The sequence below is a fragment of the Trachypithecus francoisi genome, unplaced genomic scaffold, assembly GCF_009764315.1.
Source record: "Trachypithecus francoisi isolate TF-2019V2 unplaced genomic scaffold, Tfra_2.0 Lachesis_group1, whole genome shotgun sequence".
NCBI classification, from domain to species: domain Eukaryota; kingdom Metazoa; phylum Chordata; class Mammalia; order Primates; family Cercopithecidae; genus Trachypithecus; species Trachypithecus francoisi.
The window spans coordinates 16,909,180-16,933,304 of record NW_022681454.1 but is presented as its reverse complement, the minus strand read 5'-3'; the positions used below and the strand labels follow the sequence as shown (position 1 = coordinate 16,933,304).

The following is a 24,125-nucleotide window of genomic DNA, read 5'->3' as shown; positions in this document are numbered from 1 at the left end:
CTAGTATCAGTCTGTGGCCTGTTAGGCACCGGGCCGCACAGCAGGAGGTAAGCCGTGGTCTAATGAGCATTACTGCCTGAGCTCTTCCTACTGTCAGATCAGCAGACGCATTAGATTCTCTTAGGTGCAGGAAACTGCGCACATGAGGTATCCAGGGTGCGCGTTCCTTATGAGAATCTAAGTAATGCCTGATGATTCGAGGTAGAACAGTTTCATCTGGAAACCATCCAGTCCGCCCTCTGTGGAAAAACTGTCTTCCATGAAATCGATCCTTGGTGCCAAAAATGTTGGGGAACGCTACTCTAACAGAAACAAAAAAGAAGAGAAATTATACTGGTCTGACCATTCCTAATTGTTGTTTCTGATACATAGAACACATTCATACCAAGGTATATACATAAGGAACAGCATTTTTTTTTTAAAGGAAGAGAGGGCAAACAGATCTTTTCCTACTTCTGACTTGAATTAGCTCTACAGACTTAAGTATTGTTTCTCCATCTATAAAACACAGAAAGGGTGAAAGAAATAAGCTCTGCTCCTTCAAAATACCAAGATCTTGGCCGGATGCAGTGGCTCACGCCTGTAATCCCAACAGTTTGGGAGGCTGAAGCAGGTGGATCACTTGAGGTCAGGAGTTTAAGACCAGACTGGCCAACATGGTGAAATCCCATATCTACAAAAATATAAAAATTAACCAGGCATGGTGATGTGCACCTGTAATCCCAGCTGCTCAGGAGGCTGAGGCAGGAGAATCGCTTGAAACCAGAAGGCGGACATTGCAGTGAGCCAAGATTGAGCCACTGCACTCGTCTGAGTGATAGTGCGAGACTCCGTCTCAAAAATATATACATATCAAGATCTTTAGCCCTATGTTTTCTATATAATACATCAAGATAAATTTCACCAGGTTCATGGGACTGGCAGGCTTACTTGACCTGATTTGACACTTGTTTCCTAAACCTTGTTAAGTCTAACCTCAAAATCTACTAAAGTTTTATATATATAAAGTTGTTTATCTTACCTGATCGGTCATTAAGACCTTGTTGAAGGAGCATTACTCTCTGAGCAATGGACATAGCTCTCATATGAACCTTTTCAGCTAAAACCTTAAAAATAATTTATAAAGATGGTCATTAACCTCAACATAATTTACAGATTTCATAAGAACATCACCATCCTAGAAAATTACCCAGGATCTCCAAAATTAATACCTGGTAACACACTTAATACAGTAAGATTCTACCTAAATCACCTGTGTTCTCCATAAAACCTCAATTGAAGAAAGTATTACATGCCAAGTATTTTTCAAAGGCACTTTAAGAAAATGGCTTCTTGTCCGTTAAGAATATGCCAACACAAGACATTGAACTTACTTACCTGATAAGCCAGCTTTCTGACAGCCTCTTTCACATCCTTGGTGCGCCCTACAATTTTTGGCAAAGTCTTTGCTGATGGTGCAATACATGATAACACTGCCCGCCTAACTTCTGGATTTGAATCATTTTCAATCAAAGTAGCATATGCTAAAAATAAAGCAATACATTTTGGTACTGAAGAAATTATTTATTTAACTATAGTCACAAAATAACACACATTTTGATATTTTTAAATGCCTTTAATATGATAAAGATAGGCTGGGCACAATGGCTAATGCCTATAACCAGCACTTTGGGAGGCCAAGGTAGGTGAAGAGCTTGAAGCCAAGAGTTCAAGACCAGCCTGGGCAATATAGCAAGACCCCTGTCTCTACAAAATAATTTTGAAATAAAAAATTAGCTAGGCACAGTAGTGGCGCTTCCAGTTACTTAGGGGGCTGAGGTGGAAGGATCACTTAAGCCCAGGAGTTTGAGGCCGCACCTCTTCTATCCAGCCTGAGAACCCATTTGTAATAGAAATAATGTCCTTTTTTTAGCCTTACACATTAAGTTTTTTTCCCACCAACTTCCTTCTCGCTATGTTGCCCAGGTTGGAGCCAAAGTGCTGAGATTACAGGCCTGAGTCACTGCTGCGCAGGCCACCAACTTCCCTTCTAAAAACACAAGGGGGAATTAGTCAACGGACTGGCTCTAAGGCCAAAAGTGAAAACAAATAGCCCCAAAAGTCATGGTAAATTAATCATAAAGATTATGTCTGTGCTACTCCTCAATATTTAAGAGAAAGCTTAATATAGCAGACAGTTTATTTTAAACTGATATGGCTTTATAAGGGCCCATTATTTTGGTTTTTTAATGAGACCTAAAAGGAAATATTTTTTGGTTTTATTCATTGAAACAACTCATTTCTTATATTTAAATATATTTATCTGTACTTCTCACATCTTTCCCACTCAATTATTAAGTACATGTTGACTATCAAATATCTATGTTTTACACAATATTATTATGGGTATATTTTAACACCAAAAAATACCAACTACTATAGTGATAAATATACCAGTGATTATAAAACTGGTAACAGGACAAAGAGGACAGAAGAGTGCCTAAAACATACCTAGGCATATATGGAAAAAATGAAATACAACTATCTTTATGACCCCAGAGGTAAGAAAAATTCCTTTAAAAAGAGATTTAAAAAATACAAATCATAATGGTAGAGATTTATATTTTTGACATAAGAATTTCTGTTAAAAAAAAAAGATATCCCAAAGGGAGTGAAACAATGATACCCCAATGAGCCACCTAAAGCAGAAAGAGATCTACAATTCATATAACCCAAGGATTTCTTTTCAAAATATATAAAGAACGCAAATGAATTTTTTTAAATAGTATTTTAAATTAAAAACCCAATGAAAAAATGGGCAAAACACAGTAACAGGTATTATATAGAAATATAACTGGCTGCTAAATATATACATACAGCATGATTTACACAAAATGATAGGAAAACATTAAGATAGACATATGTGATTATGTAAATTTTTTTTTTTTTAAATTTAAGCAAGAGAACTAATTAACCCAAAACTGAGGATAATAGTTACTTCTGAGGGACAGGGATGCAGTTGGGATAGGATGCAAGTACTGATTATTTTTTTTAAGCTGAGTGGTTGCTACTTAGGTTTTTTTTTTTTTTATCTAAATCATATATTAATTACCAATACTCTTCATATGTAGAGACCATAATAAAAATTTTCAAATACTGAGAATTTAACAAAATCAACAAATCTGAAAAAAGATTTAGAAAACTACACACACCATTAACCACTGGGCATTCATCATCCTTGGGATCCTGAAGTCGTGAAAGCGCCAGAACTGCCTGTATTCTCACATTTGGAATCTTATCTTTCAATCTAATAAGCATGGCTTTATTAATTTTATCAAACACATCATCATCAATCTGAGCATTTTCTGGCATACTTCCCAAAAGCTTGTTTATGATCTGACACACTCTAAATCTCACTGCATTGCTGTTTGCTTCATGAGACTAAAACAGAAACAAATCAAAATTTATTCATAGTCACATACCACTCCCAAATAATATTATCTGAACTCTATATATTCGGAATGCAAGAAGTTACAACAATTCATTTCCTGAAGAGAACTTATAATGCTACCTTGGTCCATATGTATAGCAAATACATATTTTATACAGTCAGCCCGCAAAATAAACAGTCTGAAAGAAGTCTTTACTAAGTTACATAGTCCTCTGTGTAGCAGCTTCTAAAATACAGAACTCATTTAAAATAAACATAGGAGAACTGGTTTAAAGAGGTCATTAAAAATTTAATGTTGGAGTTAAAGTCCAGTTTTTAATCATAATGATAATTCTAATATTTCCCATAAAAGGTAGACTCAGATTTTTTCAATCACTAGATATTTCATTGTCAAAAACATACAAACTCCCACGACTCTTTTAAAGTGGCAAAATTTTCTAAAATCCCTCCCCAAAGCTATCATTTTCATAGTACCTTTAAGAGAAAAGTAAACAAATAATTTAAAAGGCCACCATCTTCCTCTTCCTCATCATCTTCCATATCAGATTGGTGAAATGAGGTAACAAACTTTGCTGCAAATTCTACTACCCTCTCCACAGCTGGTTCACGTTTATAGACCACCATAACATATTTAAGGTAATGAATGAACTCCTCATGAAAAACTGTTTTATCATCCATCTGAAAGACAAAAGAAACCCTTCATAAACTGCACCGAAATCCTTTATTCCCAACATCACCCTAAGACTTCTGAAAGCACTAGCCATAATAATGCAGACAAATTAAAATCTTTATTTAGTAAACTCTTAATTATCCAAACCAGCAAAAGGGAAATCAATTTGCATGAATTTCTCTCCAGGCTATCATGGGAGTACACGAGCTTGACTTTTGGCAGTAAAAAGATTCTTTTGATTGTTTTTTTCAATATCTTTGAATTCTCAATAAGCCTTTAGTACCAGTACATTACAAATACGCTTCCTCATCAACAACCCAAAATCAATACTGCCTTTTACATTTCTCATATTCAGGTCTTCCTATCACCAGCAGCTTCTTTATGAGACAACTTGCACATCCTATCTCATATCCTCAAAGCCCTGCGATGTTTACTTACAATTTTTCTTGGACCTCAAGATAATTCATCTTCCCCAAATTAATTGTTCTATTCTTCTCAAGGTTCCACTCAAAACAAACAAATAGTATGTACATAAATAAGAATGGCCAGGCCCTAAAGATTAATTTGGTATTTGGTGATTGGATTGAATGTAACCGTGGGACGAGGGTAGAATCATTTGACGGTCGGCGGGGAACGATGACCCCAGGGGCAACGACCACTGAACCCCCGCATTCAGGATCCACTCTGCGGTTCAGTATTTGATGTCTGATAGCCTCGGTGGTCGTAAATGCTTCTCTCCACGTTCACAATCAGACTAAGGAATAACGGTCCACGCCGCCCAGAGGCTGGGGGTGTCGGCTCAGAAAAGCCAAGGCGGGGCCCGTGTGAACGACGCCCAGACTTCGGAGTCTTTCTGGCCTGGGCGCAGGCGACCTCGGGTAAATCCCTGACTTCTCCGAACCTCAGGTGGTCCCTATGAAGTGAGTCGCGAAGGTGAACAAGGCTGGAGTCACGGTGCGCCGAGCCCGAGGGCCACGGAGGGCCCCTGAGGGAGGGTGGGCCGGGGCGGGCGAGGAGCGGCGGCCAGGGCCGGGCGCGCTTACCGTGCGGTAGGTGCGGCTCAGCGCCACCACCAGCTTCGCCTGGTTCTGGTGCGGATGCTGCGCCAGCCGAAAGGCCTCCTTAATCGACAGCAGCCTCTTTTCCGCTCCCATGGCTCTGGAACCCTGCTGGGACGAGTCCTGCCCGCGCTGGGCTACAGCCTGCCAGCCCGCCAACCCAGAGGCAGAGCTCTCCGCGGAGTCTTCTTTGACAGCCCCGGGAGTCTTTACCGCCCGAACGTTCAAATAATTGCCGCGAGAGGGGAAAATCCCGCGAGACTGCCGCAAGCGCTCTGGGAGGAGAGAGCGGGAAGCGATGGGTCCACCCATCTCACACCCTGCGCTTTGGGCGCATGCGTCTAGGTTCAACCTTGTCCAACAGTTTTCACGGAGGGAAGTGGCGTTTTTAACGGGGAGGGACCTTGACTCGGCCGGAAGTAGTGTCGGCGCGGGAGCGGAGCAGAGTGGCCTAGCAGCGGGAGGGTAAGGGTTGCTAGTGTTAGGCCTAGCTGGGTAGTGCAGTTGAGCGTGAGGCGAGAAAGAAGCGATCCTCCAAGGGTGAGAACGGGAGATCTGCCGAAGATAACAACCTCCCTTGTGGCCAAAGGGCGGGGGATCCCCACGCGAGGGCTCCGTTTCGAGAGACAGCGACAAAGGAAAGTTCGTAGCGCGTTCCAGAGGCCCGGCCGCCTCTGAGAAGGGAGACGCTGCTGAGTCCGTTGATCGGGGCGACCCGAGGTTAGTGGAGACGGATGCGGTCTTTTGAAGGCCTTAGTCCCTGCCCTGGTGAAGCCGACTGCGAGGTTCCGCAGGGCATGCAGGCGGCCCGGGGATCGCTGCGAAGGGGGTGCGGGCTAACTTAGCTACTGCCGTTTCTAGATATGCAGCTGTCGAGGCCCTGTTTACAAGCGGGTATAAGGACAGAGTATTAAGGGAGAACTCAAGAGAATGGAAAGGTCTTTCGGGTAGTGGTTAAAATAAAGAAGAGTAGAAACTAGGTTTTTAAATTTTAAATGAAATTATATCAGGCAGAATTTCTGTTGGATCTCAGGATGCACCATCCAAAAATAAGACTGTAGGACTGTAGGAGAACAGAATATGCCACGCTACAATATACTTCTAGGGTATATTTTGAGCAGGTATTCTGATAAAATGCAGACACATGAATCGCTCTGAAAATCTGCCCTGTTGTAAAAGAAATTTACATCTACAGAGGAAATATACATCAGTAAAGCATCTATATCACGAAGAGGGCAGCTCTGCGATAATTTTTGTTACCTGGGAGATTTTATCTGCATACCAAGACAACTTTTATTCACCGTTTATTTCCTCCCCTCACCTTTCCACAACTTTGTGGCCAGCCATCCCCCAGAAAGCCGCAAACCACCATTTCTTGAGTAGCGTAGGATGCTGTATAATCTTCAATCATCTGACCATGGTGGGACTCCTCTGCATGTGTAGTTAAGTAGGGTTTTTTTTCTTGTTAATGTCTATATCAAGTTAATTTGTAACTCAGCCAAAGAACCTAGGAGGATGGAGGGAAGCTGTTTTTCCCTCTCCTACACCTCAGTAACCTACTGCCAGCTGACGAAATAGAACATTACTAAAGCCACCTGTACATCTTTCTCCTTTTGAATTAACCTTCACTCCGAAGAATGGATTTTCTGAATTTACTGTTAACTTTTACCATGCAGATTTTTATATATTAATGACACATTTTTTATATTAATGACTAAATAAATCCCTGAATGAGGATATTGTACTATTTTGCATGTTTTAACCATTAAATGAATAATTATATGTGCCTCTGGCTTTTTTCAATCAATATTGCTGTGGTTCATATTGATATATTAATAATAGTAACTCGCACGTGATTGACCTTTATCATTCTAAGCACTTTACTTCATTTATTGCTCACAAACCCTGTAGGATAACTTTGATCTTTTAAGATGAGGAAACTGCGACACAGACAGGTTGCTATAGTACTCCATTGTATTAATATGCCATACCTTATCCATTCTCCTGCTTAATTCCTCAAACTTTGTAGATATTCAACTGCTAGTTAAGATAAGAATGTGGTAACATTTGTGTTGCCCATAATTTTGCTTTGTGATATTTCTAATATTTATTTCTATTTTTATTTTGAGACAGAGTCTTGCTCTGTCACCCAGGCTGGAGTGCAATGGCGCAGTCTTGGCTCACTGCAACCTCTGCCTCCCCAGGTTCAAGCAATTCTCCTGCTTCAGTCTCCCAAGTAGCTGGGTTACAGGCCTGGCTACTTTTTTGTATTTTTAATAGAGACGGGTTTCTCCATGTTGGCCAGGCTGGTCTCGAACTCCTGACCTCAGGTGATCCACCCGCCTTTGCCTCCTAAAGTGTTGGGATTGCAGGCGTGAGCCAGCTAGTATTTCTTTATTGTATTCAACTTGGCTGTCTCACCAACAGAGACATCACACCATTTTGTCAATTACAGAAGAATGAGACATCTGGCCGCCAGAGGTCAGCCTAACTATATTTTGGTTAAGTTTGTTTTTGTTGTTTTTTTTTTCAATGGTTAAAGCCATGGGGGGAGGGGTTCAGTATTTTTTGATATTATAATCTGAAAATATTTTTTTAAAGATGCTAGATTAAATTTAAACAACATAGTGTACTGCCTTAAAGCTTACATGTTTCCTGACTTCTGTACTGTGAAACAGAACAAAAACAATTATGGGAAAGTAAGAGCCTTTTTAAAAATTTTCTGAGTAACATAGTAACCGAAGTTTAGCCAATTAGTAATCTCACAGGTGCAATCTGGTTGAAGTGAAAAATAGCAAAAATATTAGAGGACAGCACAATTAAAAACCAACAGCTTCTCCTGTCTCAGTTAATAAAGACTAACAGGTCCACGACAAAGATTGAATACTCTTTTTCAGATTGAACCAGGTAATAGTATTATAAACTAAGAAGTATTACATTGTTTCTTCTTAAAGGTATAAGCAGTTTCCTTTATATTTCTGTAGTAGCATCATATATGTTGATCCTGCCTTAAAAAATTATCTCATTTGTCTTTGTCTAACATTACCAAATCAAGCTATAACTTGGGAACTGTTCTCTCCCTGGAGTAAAATAGAACTTGCCTGTGGTAGTTACTTACTGCAAGCCTTTGCCATTCTCTGATTGTTTCAGATACATTTACTGAGCCACTCATATATGCCAGACACTGTGCTAGGAGTGTGTGAAAGCCAGAGAAATACTCATTAGAGGAAAATTGCTGACCTGAAGCCATACCATATGACCTTAATAGCACAACTCAGTGTATTCGATAATGAAAATGTCCACTGACTTTAATTTTGGAAATGCCCCCTACAGAGTAGCATAAACAACACATTGATACTGTTTCTTTTCTCATGTAAAGCTCTGCCTTTAAAGGCCACCTATGTTGCTATATATACTTGGAATGTGTTTCCACCACATTTTACCAGTCCACTTCTCTAGGTATAGGAACCTGGAATGCTTCTAATTCCTGTCATCACAGAGGTAGCTTCAGGGTATATCTTCATACATGTTCTTATGGGGATTTCTTTGCTATCTGTGCCCAAAAGTAGGATTGCTAGATCGTGAGATGTGCAAATAGTTTGCCTAACTAGTGCTGCCAGCCTGTTAGGAACAGTTACTCCACTCTGCAATCCCACCAGCAGTGCCAGTTCCAAAAAATAACTCACTGACACTTGGCATTATCCAGCTTTCTTATTCTACCAAACTGACAGCATAATGTGATCATATTGTTCATGCTTTGGGATTTTCTCTTCTATAATTTAGATGTCTTTGTCCTTTGCTCATTTCTTTATTGAAGTTGCTATCTTTCTTAAAAATTGATTTAACTTTGTCCTTGGTATCTTTAGTTCAGTCCAGAAATGATTAATTGTGATGTGATTAAATTCATTTTTTGGTCTGGTGCTTTATGCTTTTTTGTTTAAGAAATCTTTCCCTGGCCTCATTTCACAAAGATATTCTGTATTATATTTAACTAACTATACGGTTTTACCATCCCCATTTAGATCTTTAATCCATCATGAATCCTCCCTTATACATGTCATTATATGTATAGGTATTACATGGTTTTGCTTTTCATTTTTTTTCTTAACCTTGTTCTTAATTTTTTGTTAATTCTTGTTCCAATAGTTTTACTTTTTTTAATATAGTGAGCCAGCTGTACCAATATTATGTACTAAACGTATCCATTCACCCTTAGTTTATGTACCAACCTTATTTTATATTACATTCCCAAATTATCTATAGCTCTGTTTCTGCTCTGTTGGACTACTGTCTGTTCTTACACTAATGCTACCCTATTTTAATTTCTGTGACGTTAGTCATAGTACAGACCTTGAAGAATAGGAACTCCCTTACTCTTCTGTTTAAACAGTTCATTTGGCTATATGTGGAATTTTATTCTTTCTATATAGCCTTTATATAGAGTTCCTTAAAATTTTGATTGGAATTGTATAAATTAATAGGGAAAAAGTTGATATCTTTATGATATTTGTTCCATCCAAGAGCATGGAATGTCTGTATTTTAAATTATCTTCTATATTGTTTATTACATCTTATATATTAATGATTAGTTCCTAGGTTCTTTATAGGATTAGGTTTTTGTTGTTTGTTTTTCCTTCTGTGAAATGTCTTTATATATGGTCTAGTTAGTATTGCTAGTATAAAAGTTAACAGTGCCTGAGTTGAAACACTGGCCCTGTGACTTACTAGATGAATGACTTGGGTCACGTAACTTAATCCACAGGTAAGATGGGGACAATAAAAGTACCACCTTTTAGGGTTGTTAGAAGAATTTTAAAATAGTTAACATTTGTGCAGTTACTAGAGTAGTACATGGCAAATAATAAGTGTTATATAAGTAATTAAATTAATGGATAGTCATAGGTTAATCTCAGATCAGGAACCTTGTTGAACTCTAAAAGTTTGGTTTTTTTTTTTAATTAGATGATATCATCTGTAAACTAATAGTTTTATCTCTTCCAATTCTTAACATATCTTTTTCCAAAAAGAGAAAAACGTTGATTAGAACTTTCCGTCCTGTGTTAGACAGTATCAGTCTCAGTCAACGTGGTCATCTTTAGCTAATTTCACTTTTTTGTTGTTGTTGTTGAGAACAATCTCATTCTATCACCCAGACTGGAGTACAGCAGTGTAATCATAGCTCACTACACAGCCTCCAACTCCTGGGCTCAAGCAATCCTCCTGCCTCAGCCTCCCAAGTAGCTAGAACTAAAGGCACACACCACCATACCTGGCTAAAGTTTTTTAAAAATTTTTGTAGAGACAGGGTCTTGCTGTGTTGCCCAGGCTGGTCTTGAACTCCTGACCTCAAGTGGTCCTCCACCCTTGGCCTCCCAAAATGCTAGGATTACAAGCATGAGCCACTGTGCCCTGCCCCTCACTTCACTTTTAAAGGAAATATATCTCATCTTACTCAGGATAATGTTTGCTTAAAATTTTGGTAGATAACCTTTAGCAAGTTGAGAAAGTTACATTCTCCTTCTAGTTTAGTAAAAATGTTTTGTTTTGTCTTTTAAAGCATAAATACATGTTGGTCAGGAACTAACAAAGGTTATCCACATTCAATATAATGATCTCTTTTTTTCCTTTAGTTCTGGTAATTTGTACATTTTTTATAATTTGAGCTATTCTTACTTTCCTGGGATAGGCTGTATTTGATAATTTTTTTTTAATGTACTGTTGGATTCTGTTAAGTGATATTTAGGATTTTGCAAGTGAAGTAAGCCTATAGTTTTCTTGTTTGGTTCATCTCTAAGTTTGAAATTTATTTTTGTTATCTTTATAAAAGGAGCTGGTCAGTTTTCATGCTTTTTTCTTTTTTGTGGAACAGCTTATATAGAATTGGTCATAGGATCACAACTTCTGAGGTCCCAGCAAGAGTCCTAACATCTAGCAGCTCTACCACCAGGACAGGCCCCCTAAAACTAATTCCAACAAGCACCTCTGAAGGTAAAAAAAATAAAATAAAAGTAAATAAATACCTTTTATAGCTCTCTATTTGGAGTTTGGGACATAAGGGATCAGCTTTTGCAAAAGTAATTTTCTGGGCTAAAACTGCATACAAACTGGCCCAGTTATGTACCAACAAAGAATTAAAATGGCCCCAGACTTTCCTCCCCAATATTGTGATTGTAAGAGCTATTACCAACAGGTAAATTGGCCTAAGCCTGTGAGATAGAGAGGGAAGAGTCTGTAAGACTTCTTGCTCAGCATTTGTTCTGATTTTAGATATCCTGAGGTTAGGTAGGCAATAATGTTATCCAGTGCTTTCAGGCTTTAATATCATGTCTCTAGTCTTCTCATTCACAGGTTAAGGCTACCTTTCCAGATAGTCCAACAGCTAAATCACCAGTTTCCAAGGGCATTTACGTCACCTATGGAAAGCATCGGATCCTTTTACACCAGATGTTCTTGACAGCTCATCCCATCATTCCCCACTGCACAAAAGTTGCTATACCAGCGGACAACCAAGACAACTACTGAGCTTCTTTTCGTTGTCAAGTAGATATAATATCACTGCCAGCAAAACAGCACAAAAAGTGTCTCTTCACAGTATCACTACCAATTGGGACTATGCTAAGTAAATCAGCTTGCCTAGATGAGGACCTCTTGTATTCTTGGGTAGCCAGGATTTGAAGGAGATACTCTGACCTGTGCCACTGGTAAGTGACTAAATACTTTTACACATTGAACTGGTCCTGAAAACTAAGATGTCTTCTTTGTAAGTGAAGAATATACAACATAATCTTGAAGAACAGCACAGTGGTGTGGGCTGCAAGCATACTTTATGTGCGTAATGGACTGAGAGACAAATTAATCTTGGCGAAAGGACTTTTCATCTCTTATTTCTATTTGCCAGTGTTAGTAAGTGTTCTGCTGGCTTAGATTATTACCTTTTTCTGGTTTCTTACTCTGTTTTATTCAGATGGGTCCTAGAAATCCCTCTCCTGACCACTTGTCAGATTCAGAAAGTGAGGAAGAAGAAAACATTAGCTACCTAAATGAGAGTTCTGGGGAAGAGTGGGATTCCTCTGAAGAAGAGGACTCCACGGTACCCAACTTATCGCCTCTTGAGAGTCTTGCCTGGCAGGTTAAGTGCCTTTTAAAATATTCCACAACTTGGAAACCTTTAAATCCTAATTCCTGGTTGTATCATGCTAAACTCTTGGATCCAAGCACACCAGTCCATATACTTCGAGAGATAGGTCTAAGACTCTCCCATTGTTCCCACTGTGTCCCCAAACTGGAACCAATTCCTGAATGGCCCCCTCTGGCCTCTTGTGGAGTCCCACCTTTTCAAAAGCCTCTTACAAGTCCCAGCCGGCTCTCTAGAGATCATGCCACTCTAAATGGAGCACTGCAATTTGCCACCAAACAGCTAAGCCGAACATTGAGTAGAGCCACACCCATACCTGAATACCTAAAACAGATCCCTAATTCTTGTGTTTCTGGGTGTTGCTGTGGCTGGCTGACTAAAACAGTTAAGGAAACAACTCGTACTGAACCCATCAACACTACTTATTCTTACACTGACTTCCAAAAGGCAGTTAACAAACTCCTAACTGCATCACTGTAAAGATCTACCATTTGCTGTGATATCTCTGATGTTGCTAATTGAGAAAGGGGTACAAAGTTAGTCATTACACAGCCCACTAATGTCTTCTCAGTCAAACTATCTTATGCCCTGGCAAGCCAAAGAGGATACCCTTTGACAAACCCTGTGGATAAAATGATAATATCAAGGCCAGGCGTGGTGGCTCACGCCTGTAATCCCAACACTTTAGGAGGCTGAGGTGGGTGGATCTCCTGAGGTCAGAAATTTGAGACCAGCCTTGCCAACACAGCGAAATCCCATCTCTACTAAAAATTAAAAAAAAAATTAGCTGGGTGCAGCAGTGCACGCCTGTAATCCCAGCTACTCGGGAGGCTGAAACAGGAGAATCACTTGAACCAGGGAGGCAGAGGTTGCCGTGAGTCAAGATTATGCCACTGCACTCCAACCTGGGTGACAGAGCAAGACTCAGTCTCAAAACAACAACAACAACAAAAAATACCAATGGAGAATTAGTTAAGGGGACCATATTACAAAAGCCAGTTGAATATTCTTCACACTCACTTCTCACCCTACCCATCCCAATTTACTCTGCCTTTCTGAATGACTTTAATGAGATATCTGATTATTAATGAAGAAAATTAGACCACCACCCCTTTTGTTATCCAGACTTCAGAACAGCTGTTATTGAAAGCTAGAGGTTAGCTACCCACAGTAATACCTTTCTGAGCATACCCTTCTCTAACATGCATTCCTATGGAGGTAGTTGAATTAAATTGAGTAACTACACAAAGGAAAATGGCAGGGATGGGGATTTCTTTCCCAGCTTTTATATAGATGTGCCTACCTAGGACACTCTTTAGGGTTCCTTTTATTTTTTCTTTTTTTGGCAGGGGGTGGGAGCGGTAGAGAGGAGTACAATTTTAAGCTTAGCCTGTACTACTACAAACTTACTATGGTACTTAAATTACATCATGAACGTTCTATATCAGAGTCTCCCACCAGGCTGTCTCTGGCTAAATCAGCCTATAAGATCATCCCTTGGGATTAAACAAACACCTGTTCTGTAGAGAATGTGTTTCCTGAATCTTGGTACTCAGACTTTTGTCAAGAGTAAATAAAATACCTTTCAAAAGATTAATGGAAAATGATTAAGAGAGCATTTCTGCTTTCAGTATTAACTGCTAATGGATTAAAATTTTAATCTGTATAGCATTTCCTGGAGTAAAAGTTCAAGTACTTTCCACATCCATTGCAAACGTCAGGAACCCTTCTAATTTTAAAGAACTTTCTTATTAGAAAATCTCAGCCTAATACAATCTGAAGTTAAGAGTTTCAGCAGCATTGTTTTTCTAAGTAGATTTAGCTATAGATTTTCTTTTGGCCAAACAAGGAAGAGTATATGCCTTTGTAAATGAGGCTTGTTTTGTTTATTTAAATGAGGCAAAACGTAGAAATCAGTATACGTAAAATAAAATGCATGAGACTATTAAATCTTTTCATATACTCTACAAATAAAATGAAATCTGTGTGTGGTCCTGGTTGACTGGACATCTAAAAGGAATCAGAAAAGAGATTGTGAAAAGTGTATGTGTGTGTGTGTGTGTGTGTGTATATATATATATATATATATATATACTCTTCCTTATTTTAGTTTTGCTTTTTCCTATTCTCCATAATTAAGTGCTGTTTACAAGGTGGCATCAAAAAATTGAAGCAGGCCAGGCACGGTGGCTCATGCCTGTAATCCCAACACTTTGGGAGGCTGAGGCAGGTGGATCACTTGAGATCGGGAGTTCGTGATGGGGTTTCACCAACATGGTGAAAACCCATCTCTACTAAAAATACAAAAATTACAAAAATTAGCCGGGCGTAGTGGCGTGCACCTGTAATCAACAGCTATTTGGGAGGCTGAGGCAGGAGAATTGCTTGAACCTGGGAGGTGGAGGTTGCAATGAGCCAAGATCGCACCACTGCACTCCAGCCTGGGCAACAGCAAGACACATCTCAAAAAAAAAAAAAAGGCAGTTAGGAATCATAAATTGTGTAAATATATAGCAATTTTAAGAAGACAGAAGAATGCTTATAACCTAATGAATATTTCTGCTGAGCCTTAGTTGTCTAAAGGAAAAAAAGAGGGAATTGTAGATAAAAGTATTTGTTAGTGGAAATTATTGACCTGAAACCATATCATATTGTTAGTGTAACTGAATGTATCAGAAATTGTTCCTATGTAGATATTCTGTGAAACTGGTTTCTAAAATGTTACAGGAAACCCCTTTTTTTTTTTTTTTTTTTTTTTTTTTTTTTTGTTTAAGGGGAGGTGGGAGGAGGTAGGCAAGAGGTCTGAATATTAAAATATGTTGATGTTTATGTGTTCATAATATGTTCTTTTTTCTCTCTTGGTGTGTGTATAAAAGTGCCTTGCTCATGAATGCATATTTGCTCTTCACTTCGAAAGGAAGCCTTTCCCCAGCTTGGCAGCTGAATAAACCAATAGCTTTGTACATGTTGAACAGCGTATGGTCATTTGTCCTCAACAAATGAAATAGATCCTACTTTGCTTAAGACATATTCAACATTCACTAAGTACTGAATAGAGTTAATAGACACAGTACCTGAATCTATATAGTATGTCTGACAGGAGATGACTTGACATCTCTAGAGAAGAAACGCACTTGAAGAAGAAAATGTCTGATACTCAGTCAAGATTCAAAGTGAGCTTATTTGTTTATATATTTTAAGTAATTCCAGGTTGCACAAAATAACAGGTACCTAAATAAGCCTTAAGTTAACTTTTTGTGTGGCATAAACACTGGGTTTGGAAATGAAGTTACTACCTTTGCACTCACTATGTTGGCTTCTGGTTAAATGCAGTCACTATAATTAGGATAAAAATGAATTTATCCTCTCTTTATAGAAATATTTATCAAAGGAATAAGGAAACTATTTCTAAACCAGTGGACATGAACTATCTTTTACTTTCTCAGTGCAGATAGGCAACTTTTTTTTTTTTTTTTTTTTTTTTTGAGACGGAGTTTTGCTCTTGCTGCCCAGGCTGGAGTGCAATGGCGCAGTCTCGGCTCACCATAACCTCCACCTCCCGGGTTCAAGCAGTTTTTCTCAGCTTCCCGAGTAGCTGGAATTATAGGCATGTGTCACCACACCCGGCTAATTTTGTATTTTTAGTAGAGACAGGGTTTCTCAATTGGTCAAGCTGGTCTCTAACTCCTGACTTAAGGTGATCTACCTGCCTCAGCCTCCCAAAGTGCTGGGATTACAGGTGTGAGCCACCGTGCCTAGCCATAGGCAACATTTTTATTAAAACAGTCCAGATACCTTGAGCCTCAAAGACCATAATCAGGTCTTTTAATCCCATCTGCTTCCTAAGAAAAGGAAACAATCCATACATGCATGGCAGGAGGGCATATGATATGTCTCCTATGGGGGATAGAAGCCCTTCCTGCTGGGCCTTCTATCACACCTGTCCATATAAAAATTTTTGAAAAAAAAGTCTGATGAAAATGTTTTGATATTAGTATAAATAGCTAAAGCATTTAAAGACTTTAGAAGTCACTTGGGTTATTTTCTTATGCGTAAGTTGGCTTGCATCTGGTTTTCTACTTTTGGCTCCAGTGTTAGAGAACATGTCTTTTGGAGCAGCCTGTTAGTTTTAAATATCTCTTGTTAGAAATTTAGCCATTCATCCAATATTGCTATGGAGAAGTGCCTACTCTAGTACAGACACTGGGAATGCAAAACTAAATAAGATTACTACACGTAGGAAATTAGTTTTAAAATACATGAACCTATATATTACCTCAAGCCATTTCTGCTATATAGGGTCATACTAAATAAACCTAAACCGTAATCTGTATGTTGGCCTTTCACATACTGAAAATAGCTTATCGTGGAGAATCATATAAAAGAATTGAATGGAGCAGCCATCCACATGTAATGAAGATTCATGTGGAGGACACACTTCAATTAAACCCCCACAATGATACTCAGCCAAGGAAATGGAGAAAATATATAGATACTTTGTATACAGATTTAAATTATATCTGCTAATCACAAGGCAGTGGCACAAAGATCAGGGCCAAAAGTTTTGCTCAGGTAGCTAGGATATATGGAACAGCCTAAGAAATCTGGATAGCTTCCCAGACTTCATGAGATAACTGCAAGCTGGTAACATACCTGTCCACCAGTGATATCTATTGAAATGAGGGAGTTACATTCTCTGGACCAACCACCAGTGCTTCTGTCAACTTGCTGCTGCTAAAAGAAAAATATCTATGCTGTGTCTCAAATAATTTTAAATAAAGTTGAGTTAATGACTGCATATTTGAGTCTGCTAATTATGCAGCTTGCCAAGCTCTTCCTGTCAATTAGCAGCAGCAGTGAGACTTATTGTAAAAGTTTGCAACTGAGACCAAGAAGTGGAAAGGATGAGGATATACCAGTGACGTGACACTTGCTGGCTTCCCATCTTCTGTGAGAGCTATGACCAGCTCTTCTCAATGAGATGTGGAAAATGAATGCCTGGTTTTCATTTTTTATGTATTTTTTGGACACAGGGTTTCACTCTTGCCTAAGCTGCAGTGCAGGGGCATGATCTTGGCTCACCGCAGCCTCGACCTCCCAGGCTCAAGCGATCCACCTTAACTTCGTTGGTAGCTCTGGACTACAGGTGCACACCACCACACAGGCCAATTTTTGTATTTCTTTGTAGACACAGTTTCACTCAGGCTGGTCAGGAACTCCTGAGCTCAAGCGATCCTCCCACCTCAGCCTCCCAGAGTGCTGATGTTACACTGGTACCTGGTTTAAAAAAAAAAAAAATGGAGTATAATAGTGTAACAGGAAGACAGCTATAGGGTTATTGCTTCTAAACTATGGAGGCAGTTAAAAATGTTAACAGCAGTTTCAAGTTGAATCATAAAACAGGAATTTGACTGGAATTTGGGCAGTTTATTTGGGAAAACATGATGCTGACATGACACGTGATATGAAAATTCCTGGGATCATTAGGAGAGTTAGGCTGTATATAACAAGAATCATTCAGAAGGGACTCAGATTAAACTGAGTCTAACAAGATTAAAACTGACTTCCTAGTATACACAGCAACCAAGCTACTTTATCAGATTAGCAACAAACCAGATGAAACTCCTAAAATGAGTGTTGCAGTTAACAAGGAGCTGGTACTATAGTTTTATTTGGGGGGATATTGTTAAGTTTGGGTTAACTGCTCGCCTGTGCCTAATATTACCCTTCCATCTGTGGTATCAGCTGTGGGACCTGACACTCCAGTGTATCAGCTGATGGTTTTGGTTTATAATAAATTAAGCAATGGACCAGTAGGGGCAACTTCCTTTGAGAGGTACCCAAACAAGTGGAACAGCCCAAGGGTATGGCCATCTTCCATCAAAAAAGACCCTAGATGGGCTTTATGGTTGCACCCTGAGTAACCAGAATGTCCTGATAGAGTGGCAGAACTCTGGTGAAAGAAGGGTGCAGCCACTACCAGAAGAATTCTAATTTCTGAATCAATTGAAGGCTGACATTAATGTTGGCCACAGCCAATGCATTCCTTGTAGACTTACTGCAAAGTGTGTTATATGATGTTGGTCCCTTTCTACCTATTTGGTACTTAAGTAGACTCCCATGCCTTGAAAGGTCCAGACCCCAGTTTCCTTCTTTGAATGCAGTTTTTCTATGTTAGTCACATCCTACTTGGAACATGTTTCTTGAAATGGGTTGGATTGCCAGATTTAGCAAACAGAAATACAGGACACCCAAATACATTTGAATTTGAGATAAATAATGAAATATGGCACATATGCCAGAAAAAAGTTATATTATTTACCTGAAATTTGAATTTAGTTTCTTGCATTTTATCTGCAACCCTATAAATATGATAGTGGCATGGATTAAGCTTGGGTTTCAGTCCATATAGTTGTTCCCAGGAACTGTCTTGACTCTTTCCAGTATGTGTTGTTTTCTTATGTCTAAGTAATCGACTAGTAGCCAGGAGCAGTGCTCGTGCACACCCGTAGTCCCAGCTACTCAGGAGGCTAAATTGGGAGGATTGCTTGAGCTGAGGAGTTTGAGGTTGCAGTGGGTTATGATCATACCACTGCACTGCAACGTGGGCACCAGAGCAAGTACCCGTCTCTAAAATAATAATATTTAATAATAAGAGACTGGGGGTGAGGAAGGCTCACACATAGTTGACCCAAGTTGTATTTCTTATATATTTATTTCTTAGAACTGTTGTTGAGTGTCAGAAGAGGAGGCCCAATTGCAGATATGAGACTTTTTATAGGAGACACGTGGTATTTAGCTAAAATAACCACATAACCACTACAATATTTGCAAACACAAATTTTTTAAATGCTGTCTCAACAGCAGGTAGTTTGGGTTTGTGGTTGGTTGTTGTGAAATGGAGACTCTGTCACCAGGCTGGAGTGCAGTGGTGCGATCTCAGCTCACTGCAATCTCCACCTCCTGTGTTCAAGCAATTTCCTGCCTTGGCCTCCCGAGTAGCTGGGACTACAGGTGTGCACCACCATGCCCGGCTAATTTTTTGTATTTTAGTAGAGATGGTTTTCCCGTGTTGGCCAGGATGGTCTCAATCTCCTGACCTCATGATCCGCCTGCCTCAGCCTTGCAAAGTGCTGGGATTACAGGCATGAGCCACCAGGCCCGGCCATCTCTGTGTGTTTTAAGCAGTTACTTTCTCACTCTTCTTTACCAGGAAGGGCAAGTATATTACTCTTTAAAAAAAAGAAAAATACTTGATAGGTAGCAGAGTTAAGACAACCATTTTTCATCACAGAAAAGGTTCACAAATTTGGAACAGCTATCTTTGCCTTCCAGAACCCCCAAAAGACTGAAGGATTTAAAGGCACAAGGTACCCTGGAAGGTGGGAGTAATAAAGTTGAAACCAGGGGATTATTTGAAAGTTTATCTTTGCTCTCCCTTTGTAGGCAGGCAGCTATCTCTCTAGCAAATGACTGAAGCCTTATTGTCTGGAGAAATTAAACCAAATAGAACTGAGTACAGGGGGAGGATGGTAGTGATAGTGATGTCCTATATGGAAGACAAAATGATTGACAGAATGTGAGTATTCTGAACATTATGAGCCTCCAGTCCAAATTCTCCACCTGGCTACAGAATCTGGCAATGGGGTTTATACCCAGCCCTGCTCACCCAACCCAAAAAGACTAGCAGTAAAAAAACCAGCTTGACACTCGATTATTTGTTACAGTGAAACTGAGAGTCCACAAGCCCTGCTCATTCATACACAGCTTTCCGTCACTTGAAATCACTATACACAGATAGCCAAGGATCACTAGATATTTGAGGAAACTTTCAACATGAAAGATGAACATAAAGAAGCTGTGATATTCTCAGAAACAAATATACTGCTTCCATTAAATAGGATCAGGATGCTATTTTTAAAAATGAACAATCCAAGAGCAAAAGCTATTGGAAAAACAGGACACCAAAATTAAGCATTCAGTAGATGTATTAGAATATAACTTGAAGAAATTTTGAACAGTAGAACAAAGAAATGAAAAGTAGGCAAGAACAAAAAAGAAACTTGAAACCTGAATAATTTGCAACATCTAATAAATAAGAGTTCCAAAATGAGAGAACAGAAAAACAAGGGGAGAGAAAAAATTAAAGGACATTTCCCGAAAATGTAAGACTTAGTCTCCTAAATTAAAAGAGTCCACTAAGTGCCCTGTGAAATGAATTAAAAAATACCAAAGCACATTGTTAGGATATTTCAGAATGCTAGAGTTATAGAAGGACCTAAAAGCTTCCCAAAAAAGGTAGCGGGGGAAAGTACATAAAAAGGATACGTTTTCAAAATGGCATGTAGACTTCTTGGTAGCAACACTGGATGCTGGAAGGTTATGAAAGCAAGGTCTTTAAATTTAAAAAGAAATGATTTTCAACCTAGAATTTTGTACTCAAATAATCCAATCAAGAGTGGGGCTAAAATAAAGATACCTTAAGATTTGCATGGTCTCAGAATTTTATCTCACCATCTACGCTTTCTTAGGAAGCCACTGGAGGATGTACTTCACCGAAATGAGGGAGTAATCTGAGGAGGCTGGGATCCTGAAACTAAAAGATGTCACAAAGGAAAATGAGGAAAGTCCCAGGATAACTACTGTGTCAAGTAAGGAGGACGGAGGTTCCAGGAAGTCGGTCTCTCGGAAAACTGTGAACAAAGTATTTGAGTACAATGGGAAGTGTATAAATGAGCAAGAAATTTGAAATTTTATTTCTTAGAAAGTATGTTATTTAGTAACCAGATTTTTAAAATTTGACATTAAAAGTATAGTCAAATTGGAGTCTTGTCAGCTGTAATTAGATTGGTCCTTATGGCATCATACGCCACAGTTTTCTGTAGATGCTGACCTTCATTAAGATGTGCACCGCAGAACATATTTCCAGAAAATAAAGTTTTTCAATTTGTTTTTGTATATGATTTGCTTAGGCAAATCTCAATTTTGTATTTATTTACAGAAATAATGCATGGTCTATAGCAGTAATTTCAGCGAGCTTTTTGTTTAAATTTTAGCCTCTGTAGAATCAAAAGCATGAAGAATTACAGGTTGAGCATTCCTAATCCAAAAATTCAAAATCTGAAATGCTCCAAAATCCAAAACTTTTTGAGTGCCAACATGACACCACAAGTGGAGAATTTCACACCTGACCTCATGTGACAGGTCGTCAAAACAAAGGCACATAATACATAGTTTATTAAAACTATTGTATGAAATTACCTTTAAGCTATGTATATATGAAACATGAATGAATTTCATGTTTAGACTTCCCATCCCAAAAATATCTCATTATGTATACGCAAATATTCCAAAATCTGAAAAAGTTAAATCCAAAGCACTTCTGTTCCCACACATTTCAGATAAGGGATACTCAACCTGTATCTACTTTTTAAAAATAATATTCTGAAATTCGATATTGTTTTTCATCTTCCATGCTATTTTTGCTATCAAGATATAGTTACATACAGTGGCTGGTCCATAATATATTCCTATGTAATATTTTAGGTGTTTCCTTATGAGTTATGGTTCAGGATTTTTTTCTATGCTTTGTTTATATTAATATTACATAATCTCAGAATGAATTTGTATTTACTTGCAAGTGATATGTATGCTGATGGGTTTTTCTCTCTGTTATCAAATCTATTGAGTAAACCATGCCAGGCCAATTTGTCCATCTCCTTTTTTCTAAGTAAGAAATAACATATATACAGTAGAGTGCACTAATAAGTGTACTTGATTTTTTAAAATACGTATACATTCATATCAAGATCATATAAAAATGTATACACTCAGATCAAAGTATTACAAATTTCAAATTCTCTTGTGCCCTTTCCTAGTCTATACAGCTCCCAGAAATAACTACTCTTTTCTAAAGATCTATTAGTTTTGCTTGTTCTCAGAATTCATGTGAATGGAATCATATTGTATATATTGTTTTATGCCTGTCTTCTTTTATCAATGTACTTGTTCTTTTTTTATTGTTATAGACTATTTGATTATATGAATATATCATTATTTGTTTATCCTTTTACCTGTTGACATTTACGTTATTTCCAATTTTTTGTTATTATGAATAAACCTATAATAAACATTCTGTATGTATTGTTTTGTTTTTTTTTTTGTGGATATGTGCATTCATTCCTTTGGTCATATACCTAGGCATCAAATTGCTATAGCAGAGTAGTTGTGTATTTAGTTTTAATAAAACTGCCAAACACTTTTTAACGTGACTGTATCATTTTATACTCTCACCAACAATGTATGGAAGTTCCAGTTGTCAGTCCTTTTAATTTTACTCATTCTGGTGGTGGTGTAATGGTGTCGAGTGTGACTCTAATTTGCATTTCTTTGATCAGTGTTGTTAAACATCTTTTTATATGCTTGTGGGACATTCAGATACCTCTTTGCAAGTACTTGTCCAAGTTTTTTGCCCACTTGTAAAATAGACTATCTTGTTCTTATTAATTTGTAGTTCTGTTTTTTTATTTTTTGGAAATGGGCTCACACTGCTGCCCAGGCTTGTCTGAAAATCCTGACCTCAGATGATCTTCCCCTCTCAACCTCCCAAAATCCCCCAGCTGAAATTACAGGCATGAGCCACCATGCTCAGCCTGTAGGATTTCTTTATATACACTGTATACAAGTTGTTTATTTATATAATGAATTTTTTCTGCCATTCTATGCCTTGCCTGTTTCTTTTCTTTTTTTTAAGACAGAGTCTCACTCTGATGCCTAGGCAGGAGTGCAGTGGCGCGACCTCAGCTCACTGCAACCTCTGCCTCCCAAGCTCAAGCAATTCTTGTGCCTCAGCCTCCCAAGTAACTGGGATTACAGGTGTGTACCACCACACCCAGCTAATTTTTGTAGGTTTTTTGTTGTTGTTGTTAGTAGAGACAGGGTTTCTCCATTTTGGCCAGGCTGGTCTCGAACTCCTGACCTCAACTGATCTGCCCGCCTTGACCTCCCAAAGTGCTGAGATTACGGCCGTGAGCCACCACACCCAGCCATTGTTTTCTTAATGGTATATTTTGATGAGTAGAAGTTTTCAACTTTGATGAAATCTAATTTATCAGATTTCTTTTTGTATTATGGTTAATGCTTTAACAAATCTTTGTTAACTTGAATATTATGAAGACAGTCTCCCATTTTTTTAGAAGATGTGTAGTTTTAGCTTTCACATTTAAGATACATTTTCAAATTTGATTACTGAGAAGAGAATATTTGTGGGTATCTTCATTTTTCCGTAATACTTTCTCTTTTTCTTCACATTCCTTATTTTATCCAAATTCAAGGGGATTTATCATATATGACATTTACATCTTTGGAGGGGTTTTTTTTGTTTTTTTTTGTTTTCATGAAATTTGGGTAGGAAAGTTGACATTCTGTTTTTAAGTTATCCCCAAAAGACTGAAGAATTCCCAAATTGGACTTCTTCCTAAAATCTAATTATCTAAGTGGCATAAATTAACTAAAAATCGAACAGTTCTTAACACTTATTTTGTTTAAAATTTTGAATGTTAGCACACCAATTCTGCATTACAATGAATGATAAATAACCAAATCTGTATTATTCTACCATTTATTATTATTTAAATTTTTTTTACATTTTTGAGGTATTCTTTTAGACATTCTCTAGTCTTACTATTTTAAATATTATCCTTCTACTTCCCTGTTATTCAACTACCAGAAAGTTCTCAGTATCAGTTTCTGTACAAAAAATTGACACTTTTCACAATTATTAATTATTTGTAGCACTTTACTTTTGTAGTACGTACACATTAATGTTTTTGT

The 24,125-nt window shown here is 38.3% G+C and overlaps 2 protein-coding genes across 13 annotated transcripts in view; one reads left to right on the top strand and one right to left on the bottom strand.

The window, feature by feature from the left end:
- NCAPG (non-SMC condensin I complex subunit G) overlaps positions 1-5,512 on the bottom strand; it is a 39,311-nt gene extending 33,799 nt beyond the window's left edge. For both annotated transcript variants that reach the window (XM_033213865.1, XM_033213866.1), the window contains exons 1-5: positions 5,144-5,512; positions 3,905-4,108; positions 3,192-3,420; positions 1,378-1,523; positions 1,022-1,106 (exon numbers count right to left, since the gene is read on the bottom strand). In XM_033213865.1, the coding sequence (XP_033069756.1) occupies positions 1,022-1,106; positions 1,378-1,523; positions 3,192-3,420; positions 3,905-4,108; positions 5,144-5,470 (991 nt within the window). In that variant the 5' untranslated portion in view covers positions 5,471-5,512. The remainder of the gene's footprint in view (positions 1-1,021; positions 1,107-1,377; positions 1,524-3,191; positions 3,421-3,904; positions 4,109-5,143) is intronic.
- Positions 5,513-5,515: 3 nt separating this feature from the next.
- DCAF16 (DDB1 and CUL4 associated factor 16) lies at positions 5,516-22,437 on the top strand. 11 transcript variants are annotated; one of them, XM_033213870.1, is made up of 4 exons: positions 5,550-5,878; positions 6,502-6,600; positions 11,028-11,146; positions 11,492-13,964. In XM_033213870.1, the coding sequence occupies exon 4, from the start codon at positions 12,123-12,125 to the stop codon at positions 12,771-12,773; it is 651 nt and encodes a 216-aa protein (XP_033069761.1). In that variant the 5' UTR covers positions 5,550-5,878; positions 6,502-6,600; positions 11,028-11,146; positions 11,492-12,122; the 3' UTR covers positions 12,774-13,964. The 11 variants fall into 11 exon arrangements, 7 of the variants coding, with proteins under 7 accessions (XP_033069759.1, XP_033069761.1, XP_033069760.1 ...); XM_033213869.1 differs by having other exon boundaries at positions 6,502-6,605; XR_004437858.1 differs by lacking the exon at positions 6,502-6,600 and adding an exon at positions 20,825-22,437 and having other exon boundaries at positions 5,552-5,878; positions 11,507-11,859.
- Positions 22,438-24,125: the final 1,688 nt, after the last annotated feature.